Raw genomic sequence first — 15480 nt, forward strand, 5'->3', positions numbered from 1 at the left:
ACATCGATATATTTTCACTTAAAAGGTCAAAGGAGTACCAAATTCTACAATATAGGCAAACAAAAATGACATTATCTCAATAAAATACATTTTAAACCAAACAATAAAATAACATAAAAAAGGAAAAACATGTTATACATTTAAGCACTACCAAAAGCAAATATTCACTTACCATGATTTTTGAATTCGCTTAGTACACCCACAGCCACGTAAAAATCAAAATATCAATCACACTCAAATGACTTTTTTCAAACCAAGTACTCTTTCTGATCGAACACTTCACATAGTGACCATCTGAACCTTTCTTCCTACAAACCCATTCACATCCATCTAAGCGGTGTATACATTCGACCAGATGCATATCCTTCCTACTAGGTGATTAGCGAATAAGCCCCGATTTCAAAATGAAATATCTCTACAACAAAGATCGATAGAATTATGCGGTAAGCTGTACGTTTATTAGAAAAACTGTAAAAATGGTGTACAAAAGTTTATAAAATTTAGTTATGAAAATCTCTAACAGATGGCGCTGTAATCGCAATGACCTAACAATAGCCTTTAAAGTCGAAAGTAATCAGTACAACTTTTGGCTAGTGAAAAGATGCTAGCGTAGAAAGTGAAATAATGTATTTCATTGAACAATGTGTATTTTGGTTCTGTAATTTCTCTGATTAGAACACAGTCCTATGGCAATACGTCGCAGTTTTCAAAACCGATTCAATGTTCCAGTTGGAACCGATGCGAAAACCATTCTCATGCTCTTCACGGAATTCAAATGGACTGGCAGCAGGGCTGATGATCGAAAGGGAAATGTTGGGCCTAAGCAAACTATAGTCACTCCTGAACATGCAACCAAAGCTTCTGGATTTGTTCAGGAAAAGCATCTGATGGATTGCATCAGAGACAGGTTTGAACGGGCACACAAAAAAATATTTAAAAATAGCCTACGGCTGTTTCCATACAAAATCTAAAGTCATCAGGTCAATCCAAAGTCAAATACCCATGAAAGCTGTGCAACAAAGGGTTGACTTTGCGAATTAGATTCTAACAATGATCGACAACGACAGATTTGATGGGAGCTGTATCTGGTTCACAGATGAAGCACATTTTCATTTGAATGGAATCCTTAATAAACAAAACTGGAGATTTTGGGGTACTGAAAATCCTCATTTGTGTGAAGAAAAAGCACTGCATTCGCCTAAAGTTATGGCATGGGCTGCGGCATGTGCCAGAGGCATTTTCAGACCCTTTTTCGTATGAGAAACGATAACTACTGAACATTACATTACAATTTTGGAACAATTTGTCAGCACTCAACTAGTCTTGGAGGGTCGACCAGGTATCGACTGGTTCCTGCAAGATGAGGCTCGACCACATCGAACAAATAAAGTTTTTCACTTTCTTCATGAATACTTTGAGAATAGAGTAATTGCGTTAGATTATCCTCAATTTACTGACACAGGAATAGCTTGACCTCCATATTCTCCTGATCTGAGTCCATGTGACTTCTTTCTGTGGGGCGCATTGAAAGACGCTGTCTATCGAAACAATCCTGCTACTCTAGATGAGCTTGAATCATTCATTGATGTTGCATGTTATTCCATTTCCATCGAGACATTGCAAGACGTGATGTCAAATTTCATTGTTCATTTACGCCACCTCATTGTTTCGAATGGTGAACATTTTGAAAAATTGTATTTTGATTGCAAGGGCTGCTTTATTTTTTTAATTATTTTTTTGACTCCTTTCAGAAAGAATTTTCAGTGCAGAGTGCCATCTGTTAACGATTTTCGTAACTAAATTTTCTAAACTTTTGTACACCATTTTTACAGTTTTGCTAATAAATGTACAGTTTACCACATAATCGATTTTTGTTGTAGAGATATTTAATTTTGAAATTAGGGCTTATTTGCTGATCACCCTGTACATACAGGACACTTATAATGGCTACTAAGTAAACCTTCATTTACACACCAGTCAATTAAAGCTCTTTTCCCCTTTCGCTCCAGTAAAGTAATCATACAGAAACTTCAAATTAATCTTACTACATTTGGCCATTCTACCATCTAAAGAATCAAACCAACACACACCACAAAAGCGCTTACAAAACATCCTATGATTCAAAATTTCCCAGAATTATGCATGCACCCGATTACATCACAATAGGGTTTCCATAACATTCAAGTATTCAGACTACCATAAATGAAACAACAACTTAATGATAAATCAAACAATAACTTCACCATAATACAAGGGGTACCTTAAAGTCTACTCTACCCGAAATACATTTCCCAACTGCTAATAAAGATATTCCACCTAATAAAAATATAATACTCAAAAGATTCTCAAATACAAAACGAAAAGGAAACTGACAAAAATTTCTACAATAACTTCACAGAATGAAGACAATAATACAATTCTAAAAATTATTTTGGATCACAAAAATTTTACACATAATTCCACTGAAGAAACTTAACATATCTAGTGAAAAATATATATTTTAACAATAGTCATTAATACCTATTCACAATTCCTTTTGTCCATTTTTATCATCTAAAACATCTTTCAACTGCCTGTAAGTGTTTTATATGTGTCAGATGATATTTTTTTCTTATTTATATAATACTATCTCTCTCTCATTCTTCAGAACTTCTCTTTAATAAGATGATAATTCCAACTCTGATCCTTAAAATGATCAGGAACAGATGTAGAAGGTCAGAACAGGGTTTTGAACCTTTATCTCAGGTCCTCGTGATAGGCTGATATATTCTGTGATTAATGAGTAAGTCTATTTTTGTTCATCCTCTTTGCATTACTGTCTTCCTTCCCCCCCCATGTCCAATAATACCAAATATTGTTCATACAATCAATCACTCATTGACTTTTATACTGTTCAGTCAATAGATTATTACCAAACATTTTAATGTAGATAAATATATTTTGGTGAAACTGAGTCAATCCCAAATTTGAACAGTAAGCAATATTTTGTACTATTCAATACTTGCTATTAAATATTTGTCAAGTTTTTTATTTTCTAATTATTCAATCCCATGTACATTCACATGTTGTGCACTGGCCATTTTATTATGTGTAGAATTGCTTAAAACTAACTGAACATGGTAACAAACACATCACAGTTTTGAGAATTGCCACATTTTTATTTTGGGGTTTTAATTATTAATAACATTAAATAATAGAAACCTTAAGTTTTTTTTAATACTAACTAGCTTTACATATCTGCTGTGCACCTTTAATAAGGCTTACTTGTACATTATGTAAACTTGTATTTTATGCCAATCAGTCCCCCTCCCCACACATGTTGATGTCAGCATTTATTTGTATTCCTTACATTTTAGAGCAATAATTCATAAGTCTGTCTTATGGATATCTGAGGTATGAAGGAATATGTGAAGTATTTTATGCAAGCAGTCAGCATAACAACACAACACCTAAGTTATAACATGCAAATAAGTTAAAACCAGCTGATCTCTTTTTATCAATAAATTATTCAAACTTTCTTGTAAAAATTGAAGCAGAAATCTCATTAAGCATATTGCCATACTAAGAAATCTCATCAATTCTTATTTATTAACAGGTGTGAAAATTTCAAAACTGCTTCTATATTAATTGGGTCTCATCAGAAACAATAAGATGAGACTATGTGATCTTAATATTTAAATTTTGATACTGCAAGTTCAAGTTTCTATTCGTTAAATTTCAACCCATTTTGTCTGGCAATTACAAACACCGTTATTAACTTTTTACAACAGCCAATTAATAGTTTCAAAATGTATTACGATACTGCCATAATATGGATAAATATCGGGCAAACACTTGAGAAGACCGTCCATTACCATTTAAAACACTTCAGGTGCACAAATGATATTAAATTTTATACGATGGCTATTATTATTAATGAAGCATATAAAGATACATTCAACAGCAAATGGATGTCAGCATCACCAGTATATGTAAAAACATTTATTGATGTTGTGTAAAGGAAGTGATTATCAGTTAATGTTTCAAATATAGAAAATAATAAAAATGTTTTACCTATGCACCAGTATCCAATTTGAAAGTATCTAGTCACTACATGCAACACAATTTTGTTGTAATTTTTCCAAGCTAAAATCGTGATCTTCTAAGTTACTCGCTATCAGGCTTGTTTAATTTAAGCAAAGAATATATCAAAATGATTTGTCCAGAAAGCCACCAGTCTTAATTATGGGACACCGGTAATTTCAAAATGCACATGAAAATCACAGGTTTGTGAAATGAGTGCTCCTAATCAGAGACACCCTTTATTCAGCCAATTCCCAGAATAATAGTAGGAGTTATTACAAACCTGTTATTTTGTCGCCATGCTGAAACACATAACTGTTATCTTGATAAAGTAATTTATCATATGGTAACATGAAAATTATACTCAAATGATATAAGTAATGGCCACTTAAAGACACAACATAGACCCTTTTTTACACAACAACAAATTAAAGACGAGGAAATGAATTTTTCAATATTTTTAAGTGTAAAACAGTCAGTACATGCCCATATAAAAAATATAAATTATAATGACCCATTCTCAGTATAAAAGCAGCAGTTACCATAAACTTGTCATCTTGTAAGCATGCTGAAACACAACTTTTATCATGAGAAAGCATTTTACAGTATGTTAACACCAAATGATAACCACTTACTAAACATTAAGTGGTAGCCATTTAAATGCAACCCAGATACCATTTTACGCAGCAAACACTCAACAGCACGAAAATGAATTTTTCAATATTATCATCTTTCAAGTGCTCTGAATATAAAACAGTCAGTGCATGTCCATATGAACAAAATTATAATGACCCATTCCCAGTATAATAGCAGCAGCTATTATAAACATACAATTTTCTAATCATGCTGGAAACATATAACTGTTACCTCGATAAAACATTTTACCATATGTTAACACAAAAATTATATCAAAATGATAAGAGTAGTGGCCACTTAAAACATAACCCACACACATTTTTATGCGATGACAAATTAAAGGCAAGGAAATTCCTTCTTCAATATTTCAAGTCATAGAGTGGATATATAAGAGGGCCATCCAGGAAGTAGATTACGTTTCCGTCTGTGTCCGCTAGGGGCGGGGCTAGCGCGGCCATCTTGGGGTCAGAGCGTTGCGCAGCTCAGTCTGCATCTAGCCGTGCTAGTGAGAGGTTCGTGCTGTGCTCCGTTCAGATACTGTGACGGTTTGAAATGTCTGCGTTAATTGAAAATCCCGCGAGGTGCGCTCAGTAATAAGGTTTCTGACTGCAAAAAACTGTAAACCGATAGAAATCTATCGGCAGCTTCGTGAAGTGTATGGGGACAACATTATCACTGAAGGTGGAGTGCGTCAGTGGGTCATAAGATTTCAAAATGGCCGAACCAATGTTCACGACGAAGATCGAAGTGGGAGACCCAGCATAGTGACCGCCGAACTTCTCGAAAAAGTCGATGCTAAAGTCCGTGAAAATCGAAATTTCACAATAACGGAACTTTCTTTGAGTTTTCCACAAATTTCGCGAAGTTTGTTGCACGAAATCATCAGCGAAAAGCTTGGTTACCACAAGTTTTGTGCAAGATGGAAGGCAAGAAGAGGTAACGAAGTGGTTGAAGGCGCAGGCGGCCGAATTTTTCGACGAAGGAATTTCCAAGCTCGTACATCGCTACGATAAATGCCTTAATTTGTATGGTGACTATGTAGAAAAGTAGTATTTGAGTGTGGCTTTCATCTGTATATAATAAAATTTGTTTCCTATACTTTGTTTATTTTTTTATTCCAAAACGTAATCTACTTTCTGGATAGCCCTCGTATATAAATATATTTATATACGTTTGGTGTGGCCGATTGCAACCAAAATACGAGGTGCACATATACATGTTATAGCAGTCCTATATACAAAAGTTCAACGTTCTGAGGCTACTCGTTTTTGAGTTATGCGAGATATGTACGTACGCACGAACGTACGTACATACGTTCGTACAGAAGCCACGAAAAATTCTCTTCAGAGTTAATTTTAGTTTCAGTTTTTTTAAGCAGTTTTATAATTTTTTTGAAGGAAAAGAGTATTTCATTCTGTCCTTACGTACAGATATGGTGCAAAAACATCGTTAAATTGCATTCGATAGCGGTCAAAATGGATATTTTCGGTGAAATATGCTGCCTGAAACTTTTCGCGATTACAATACTTCCTTTTTACTTCGTACAAGGAAGTAAAAAGGACATGCCTTCTTCAATATTTCAAGTCATCTAAATATAAAACAGTCAGTATATGTTCATATCAACAAAAGTATAATGACCCATTACCAGTATAACAGTGGCAGTTATTATATACATATCATTTTGTACCCATGCTGAAACATATCACTTTTATCAGGAGAAAGCATTTTACCATATGTCAACACCAAACTTATACCCAAATGATAAAAGTAGTGGCCGCACTAAAACACAAACCGAGATACTTTTTTCGCGATGACAAATTAAAAAAAGGACATGCCTTCTTCAATATTTCAAGTCATCTAAATATAAAACAGTCAGTATATGTTCATATCAACAAAATTATAATGACCCATTACCAGTATAACAGTGGCAGTTATTATATACATATCATTCGGTAAGCATGCTGAAACATAACTTTTATCAGGAGAAAGCATTTTACCATATGTCAACACCAAACTTATACCAAATGATAAAAGTAGTACACTTTTTTACGCGATGAGAAATTAAAAAAAGGACATGCCTTCTTCAATATTTCAAGTCATCTGAATGTAAAACAGTCAATATCTGTCCATATCAACAAAAGTATAATGACCCATTACCAGTATAACAGTGGCAGTTATTATATACATAACATTTTGTAAGCATTTTGAAACATATAACTGTTACTTTGATAAAGTATTTTATCATGTTAACACCAAAATTATACCCAAATGATAAAAGTAGTGGCCACATAAAAACATAACGCAGACACTTTTTTACACAACAAATTAAGGGCAAGGAAATGAATTTTTCAATATTTCAAGTCAATTATAATGATAAAGAATCTTACCATATGTTAACACTAATTTGATATCCACATTAATAATAAGGACCACTTAAAATACAACCCAGACACTTATTTACATAGATGCATAGAAATGAATTTTTCGTTACTATTACTTTTCAAGTGATCTCAAGGTTAAACAGACAGCATACATGAGTAGAAAAAAAATAATAAGGAATTCACAATAATGTGTAACAGTAACTGTTAGATGCGAAAATATTTTTTCAACAGAAATAAATCTGAACTAACATCACTAGGCTTTGCTCAATTAATTTTTTGTGTCTTGTTACATGCATTAAAGTTACTAAACTTACTAGTCTATGAAATACAGCATCATTTGAATTAAAACCTACATTTTTTAAATGTTTAATTGCTAAACACCCATTATACTTTTATTTATGCTTTAAAGTTTTCAATTTGCGCTCTTTTGCAATGCTTTTCTGGTTTAGTGTATCATTCTTTAATTTGCAATAATTATTTAAAAATGTGTTCGTTGATGACCAAAGAATCTGCTTTAACACTTTCTGTGACTCATGAGCTTTAGGGCAATCATCTAGATTTAAAAAAATGTCATTTTCTATCAGTATGTCTAGAGTTAAGTTACATGCTATATCCCTCTGATTTGCAGAAAATAAAAATTCATTCTCAAATTCTTCAGATACAAGTTTTTGAATAACAACATAATTATATATTACTGAATTTAGTACATCAGGATGAGGATATAGAAGTCCTCTATCAAATCTTTTTATCCAAGACTGTCCTTCATTTTCTACAATTAATTCTTTATCAATAGTTAGATTGCCTTTACAAATATCACAGCTTAATAGTTTCACAACTTTATAACTACAGTAACCAGCTATATACATTAAAATTGGTATGTCATTTTGAACATTTTGTATATCTTCATTTGTAATAGTTATTCTTCCTGAGAAAGTGCATCCAATATTTTCTTGCTCCAGAGATTCAAAACACAGGTTTTTACAATTTAGATAAATAGGAATTCCTCCATACTTTGATGATTTAATAACAGTTGGCAGAAGACTTTGTAATCTTAATTTTGCTTCAGTTTCATATACTTGCCTTATAGAAATATTATGTTGTGAACCAGCCAGCTGTCTATATTTTCCGAATCTATTCTCTAGGAGATCTGTCTGAACTTTTCCTGGTAAAAAGTAAGTAAATTTTAGCTCCTCAATGCAATACCTTGCCATTTCGAGCAACGAATAGCTAGTATGTGTTAATGCAAAATGTGTTTCCTTAGTCCACCACTAGAACAGCCTAAAAGTCTCCACTGATCTAACCACTCAAGTAACTTATTTAAATAAATATATCTAACATCATCATTTTGCACAGTTAACGGCTTTTGATACTCATTCATCTTATGGTGTCCTTTAAAGATACTTTTGACATTGACTATTGACCACCATGTAGATATAATTTTAATAAATTCAGCTGTTGTTTCGTAATTTAAAATACTATTTTCTTTACCAATAACCATTATTGCCTCTGCAAGACGACTGTCAAATATTTGTAATGCTAGCTTGACATTTTGTCTTTCCAAATTGGTTGGATACAGAGCTTTCAGAGTCAAACCATAACTATATTTTACAATTCTGCCTGCCTCTAATGAATGGAGACTTTTTATGCATGCAAATGCCGCTGTTTCGACCTTGGAAAAATTTTCAAAATTTGGATAAAATAAACATTGCCCAGAAGTTTTTTGATTTATCCAGTTGTTCCTGACACACTTCAAGATGTGCACTGAGTCAATAACAAAAAATAGTGGCCGAGATAAGTCTGCAGGGTTTTTATACACAATACTAATTTTTGGAGGCATACAAAATAATGACATGGCTTTTTTATTTATTGAATTATTGTCAGAGACAACTGCCACAATTCTATAACCTATATTTTCTAAACCAATTATAATTTTCTTAAGATATTGATACAGATCCTCAGCATTTAATGATTTAACTGGTAATATATGTGCCACATCCTTGAAAGGTGATAATAAGCTACGTATCATAAAAACATAAGCACTTGTAGCAGCTTTTTCACAGTTGTAGGCCATGCCACACAAATTTCCTCCTTTAAAATCGAAACATGAATTTAAATGCACTTCATCCATCATAATAATTACAGTTTTATCATTTTCTTCTAAATCCTTGCATCTTTGTTTAACATATCCTAAAAAGTCATCATTAAATTGCTCAGTAATAGGATTAAGAGAAAACGTTGAACAAATTCTACGAATAGTACGTGGATGGGGAATAGAAATGTAACCTGAATGTCGTAAAAACTTGTATGCATGCGGTGAGATCGAGTTTAACAAACTGCAAAAAATAAGTAAATCTGGAGTATATCGATACTTCTCTTTCTTTACATTTAGTTTATTTACTTGCTCTGAAAGGAAGTTCAGTTCAGTTTCTTTTTCAGGTAACACTCTTTTCAATTCTGAAAGCATATCATCCACAATTTGTATAGAATTCTTAATATATTCTTCATTTTGTAAGTTATGAGACAGACTTTCAACTTCCTTTAGTACTTCTAGAAACATATTTACATTACTAATTTTTAGAGGGAAAACAAATTTACCAATAGATTTTATAGCGATGTTTTTAATATAAACACATACTGTTAAATCCTCATTTATTACTACCGATTTCTGAATTTCTGGAGCTGGGTCACTTAAAATATCAAGTAACATAGTTGAATTTTCAGTATGTACAGTTGTCCAAAATGTTTCTAAAATCTGATGTTCTAGGCAATTATTGAATTCAATTAAACTTTCAAATGATCGTTCATTATCATACCGTTCTTTCATTTTCAAACTTTCTTCTATCGCTTTCTCCAGGTATTTCTCTTCTAAACGAGCTTTCTTCTTTTCTGGTGACATTCTCGATACAGAATTTGATGACATGTAGGATGGGCCATCAGGGAACTGAGAAGGTATGCATCCTTTTTTCAAACGTGGCCTAGAAATTGGGGCTTTAATTAACTTCGCTGATTTCTCATCATACATTTCGATTTCTCGTATTATTTCATCTGATCGAAAATGTAATTCACATACCTATAAAAGAAAATATTCAAAAATCAACTTGTTGTGAGTACAAAAGTTAGATGCATGTTAATATTTAGTAACAGAAGTCAATAAGCCCTATGATTTAAATAAATAATTTGATACATAAATACGAATTAAGTAATATCATTTCAATTACGTGTATAATTTAAGTAATTTGTAAAATCTGGAATGCTCATCATAATGATTACAGCTTTATTTACATTTAAAGAAAATTATATATTTGAGATAATTGTTTACAACAAACACTGGTTACCAAATACAAATAATTACCTTGAATACATCATACCAAACTTTCATATATCATTACAAAAATTTTAAAATGAAACCTATTATGATTACTTAGTAGTTCCTTGTCATATAAATTATGATAAATTTGGAATAACTACAGAATCTGCCTGCACAGTATACTAGAAAGCATTTACAAATTATTGGCATTTATGTAACTACTAAATTTAGAATTATTCCTGTTATATGGAACTTTATTTTATTCATAAAACTTTGAAGGAAAATATTTTTTTGAAATGATTAAAACAGGCAAGATTAAAATCTTTCAAACATAAAACTTCTTACCCACAGATCAAAATCTAATATCGTAAGCATAAACATCACATACCTATCAATAAAAGTAATAAAAAAATGTAAAGATACAAAACATAAAAAATGCAGTAAAATTGAACTTACTCTGGTATGTTTAGTAGGTTGAAAGCCATCTTTTCTTCGTAGACTCCTTATCCATTTCATCCGGAGTTCAGTCTCATTTGGAAACTTGAATACAGCCACTTTTGGTCCGTTTTTATAATTACCACGACATGTGGCTACAGCACATTTATGAGGCATCGTATGAAATTATAAAAGCACGAGACAATATATAAAAAAAGCACGAGACAATATAAAAACTCTGTCACTAACGCAAATAACCGCTCCACGTTCGTCGCTCTTGGCTCAACTACGGGGCTTTGATTTTGTTTGAAGGAGCGAGGTGAGTCAGAGACGACTACCTGTGACGTCAGAGCTTCCCCTCGCTTCAGTGTCCCGGCTTCCTTCTATAAGGAGGTGTTGCTACAGCTCAGTGACGTTGAGCGTGTGACGTCATGCCAGAGAGTGCATCCCTTCTTGGGGTGAAGAGTGCACCCCTTCTTGCGGTGAGGGCAACGCTGGGTCAAAGGTTGTCAGTCGCCATTGCTTCAAAAACTGAAATTCTTGACTTAAAATCTTGAGATATTAACTGCATTCCAGATTTTCCTGCAGCTGGATATATCAAATTTGAGGTTTTTGGCAATTTGTGAGTAGTTCCAGAAAGAATATAATGCCTTACATGTGCTCAGTGCCGCGATGTAACGGCAATTACACATCTGGACCTAAAGTGCACATTTTCGCTTTTCGTAATGATGCCGATTTGAAAGAAAAGTGGATGCGTGCAATAAAGCGAAAGGACTTCATTCCAACTAAAAATAGCAGGGTGAGCTTTTATTCTTATGATTTCATTGATATTCAAAGAAAAATTATATAAATTAAATATTCAATATGTTTAATATGTCTGTTTTTAAAGCCAAAATCATTTCCAATGAAAAACTAGTGTTAAATATAATAGTAAACAATAACTAGTGTAAAATATAAAAGTATACAATAAATCATTGCTAATGTAAATAAGCAGTATAATAAGCTTTTGTTTCCTGCAATTTGTCTTAAAGTGAATTCTATAATTTTTTTAATAAATGCATGTTGCTTCATAAATTGCATGTGAATATTTTAATGGGTAATTAAGTTCATAATACTATAGTATTATTTAATGTATAATAAATTTTACTTCATATACTGCAGATTAAATATTCAGTAGAAAATTTAGTACTTAATATAAAGCGATAATCGGGAAAATATACAAAATCTGGAACTTAAAATAGCATTTGTAATATCTAATTTATCTCGACTTTTATTTTAAAGCCACTTGTCATTGTAAGTTTTAGAGATATGAAAGTAATAATGTTTTTCATTTAAAAATTCAAATTTGTGTCCTTATAATATTTTAAGGGAACACATTACCCTTTCAACTCTTTTTTTGTCACATTTTCAAGTTTATTCTGAAAATTGTAATTAACATTATATCTAAAAAAAATTATAAAAAAAAACTTGGAAAAATATATTGTTAAACCAGTTGTTTATAAAACATAGAACTATTTTTTAAAAAATTTCATTTTTATAAATTTGTTATTACGTTTTTTATATTAATAATAATTTAAAATAGATTTTTGGTTTTGATTCTATAAGAATTCTATTTGATTCTATTCTATAAGAATATTGCTCACTGTAAGTTTAATAATTATTTTTATGAACAGGATTTTTTCAGTAACACCATTTTAAAATAATGCTGGCATTAAAAATTATCATAAAAAATTACATTTTAAATTATTTATACCAATAAATAAATGATGAACTATGTCTTTTTTAATATTTAGTTTATTGTAAAAGACCTTTTTTACACTAGATTTTGTTTTAAAAAAATAAATGTAATAACCGAAAATCTTTTATCTTATCGCCATACTGAACAAAATTATGTACTACTTAGAAAAGGCTGTAAAGAAAAATCGGGTTCTTGTAAAATGCTCTCTTTATTCATAGTTTTCATTTTTATCTATAAATGAAAAATAATGTGCAGTATTTTCAGTTCGAAAGCATAACATTTTTGCGTTATAGCGTTTAAGTGTTGAAAAGTTTATCCAAACTATAGAAGGTAAAATGGGATTGAAATAAATAATTATTGATCACCCAGGTGAAAATTTTTATCAAGCATTAAGAAAAATAAGTTCAGATACCTGAAGTCTTAAAGCATGATATTTAATAAATGCTAAGATAGTATCACTTATTTAATAATTTCCTGTTTACTTTACATCGGAATAACATAAAATTAGCTTTTACTAATAAATAAGCGCGCTTTGAGTTCGCTCGCTTTCAGTGTAGGAGAAAGGTTTCTTCGCACTCCATACGGTGACGTCACGAGAGAGCTGGACGGCCTTGTTTCTCGAAGCCACGCTTTGACCACGCCGAGCTCCTTGGAGTAAACACGCTGCGCGTGAATCTGCGCAAACGATCAGGGAGGAATCAGGAGGAAACTAGCATCTGAGGGGCTAGACGCTTGTGAAATGTGTCGCCATCATATGCAAATGTGGCGGTATTAAGAATTGTTTACCAGCTGCTGCGGGCTATAATTCTGCGTGTTTATGTTTCTGTAAAAGTGCTTAGAAACGTTTAATTCGTCGTAAACGTAATATTATGTTTTCGGAATAATCTTTACTTGAAGTGTATATAATTTAGAACTGAGGATTTTAAAAATTTGAGAATTTTTACTTGGGTACACTTCGGTAAGTAAAAAATCCGAAGTGAAAAATAACAGTGTTTGTCATTTAAATTAATTTAGAGTGATAATAAGTTATATTCGAATCAGTATATCTTTCGAGAAACATGCATCGGTGCTTGACGTTAGTAAAGTGTGAATTCCTAATTATTATGTTTGCTAATTAGTCGTATTTTAATGCATGACATGGTTGCCTTTCTGACTAAATTAGTCTGTTTAGTTACATTCTTATGACCTTGAACTATTTCGCTTCCTTTAATTTATAACAAAAATCTGACATTGCAACGCTTTAGATTAATTTTAATAATAATTAATCTTCATCTATAGTTATTGGTTTAATCCTAGTATCCGGTGCACAAGGGATTTGGCGACGACTTTATAATGAGCAGTAAACGGGACATATACGATGAGTATTTAAACGGGTCATTTTGGTGTTGGCGATAATTTTCAAAATCGCACCAAGGATGCACCGTATACTAGATATTTTTCATTTGGTATTTTATTTTGTGTAAATTAATAAATTTTTATTAATTAATTATTGCAAAACATTTTTAGAAAGTATTGTCATTAAAGTCATAAATATCACCATACAAAGATTATTAATCTGTGTTTTGTAAATCCTTCGAAATGCTTATATAGGGTACATATGCTGGCTTACGTGCTGGTATCAGGTATATGCATTCATCAGGTACTTAATTCGTATTCTTAGGGTAAAGTATATGTGTATTTAACACACTTACACTATTGATTTTTTCTCTCCACGGTAGTTTTCATGACCTTTGAAATGAGGTCACTCACCGCTAAAGATTGTCATTTTGTATCATTGTTACTTCAGTGTTAAAGCAGCCATTTTGTGACATTTGAAATTTGCATTTAAAAACTGAGCAATTGAGTTTGCCTGTTTTGTTGACTAAATGCAGTAGCCGCTTTAGGCAAGAAAGTCTTGATCAGTTCGATATTCATATGACTTGATTTTCGATATTCATATGACTTGATTTGCAATATTTATGGATTTGTCAAAAGATAACTTAGGTTGAGTATTGAAGTTCCAATATATTATATACATATTCAGAAATTAAATGATACAGCTGTCTTGAAATTGTAAAGTAAATTATACGAGGGTCACTCTGGAATTTTTGAGATACACATAGGTTTTTAAAGTTATATTTAAGAAATTTTAGGAGTGTTCAAAGTAGTCTTCTTCAGTGTCTGTTAACTTCTGTAGGTGTTTCCAAAGATTAAATCCCTCAAGCCATTGGTTTCTTGCAATCGATGAAAAAAATGCATTTATAGCCTCATCAGTCTCATCTTCATATTGAAAGCGACCTTCACACAAGTTCTTTTTTAAATTAAAAAACAGCCAAAAGTTACTTATAGCTGGATCTGGTGAATAGGATGGATGTTATTTCACTTTGATGTGTTTTTGTTAAAAAAATTCAACTGCTTTACATTTCTTTCAATGTAAGTTATTTAAAGTTGCTTCGTTTTTGTGCTAATACTATCTCTTTAATTCTGTAGACAGACATAATCTTGAAGTCCTGTAACTGCTGTTTCGAGAATTCCGACTAATTGTCAATCGAAATTTTCTCGTTTTCTGTAACTTCTCTGTCACTTTCTTCACTATTGGTAGTGGTATTTTCGGTTTAATCCTAGTATCCGGTGCACACGGGATTTGGCTACTTTATGATGAGCAGTAAAAACGGGACATATACGATGAGCAGTAAACGGGTCATTCAAAGAATATATATAGTATATACATAATATATACTATTTGGTGAGAATATATATAGTATATATTATGTATATACACACATAGTATATAGTGTATAGTATATAGACGAGCTTTAGTGTAGAATTGGGTGCCCCTTCGATTGGCGACATTTTTTTAAAAATTTTCGCGATGAAACCTCACTTCTGGTTACCACGATAGTTTTAACTTTGTTTTAGCTTCCCGATTTTATTTAAATGAA

At 31.9% G+C, this 15480-nt stretch overlaps 1 protein-coding gene across 1 annotated transcript; it reads right to left on the bottom strand.

Moving 5' to 3' along the window:
• Window positions 1-9860: 9860 nt before the first annotated feature.
• LOC146999587 (uncharacterized) lies at window positions 9861-11105 on the bottom strand. Its single transcript, XM_085810358.1, has 3 exons — window positions 10843-11105; window positions 9912-10149; window positions 9861-9865 (listed from the first exon to the last, which is right to left on the bottom strand). The coding sequence occupies exons 1-3, from the start codon at window positions 10996-10998 to the stop codon at window positions 9861-9863; spliced, it is 399 nt and encodes a 132-aa protein (XP_085666484.1). The 5' UTR covers window positions 10999-11105.
• Window positions 11106-15480: the final 4375 nt, after the last annotated feature.

This window comes from Stegodyphus dumicola, chromosome 1, assembly GCF_044657685.1.
Source record: "Stegodyphus dumicola isolate Sdum_Otavi_A_Nest chromosome 1, ASM4465768v1".
In the NCBI taxonomy this organism is placed as follows: domain Eukaryota; kingdom Metazoa; phylum Arthropoda; class Arachnida; order Araneae; family Eresidae; genus Stegodyphus; species Stegodyphus dumicola.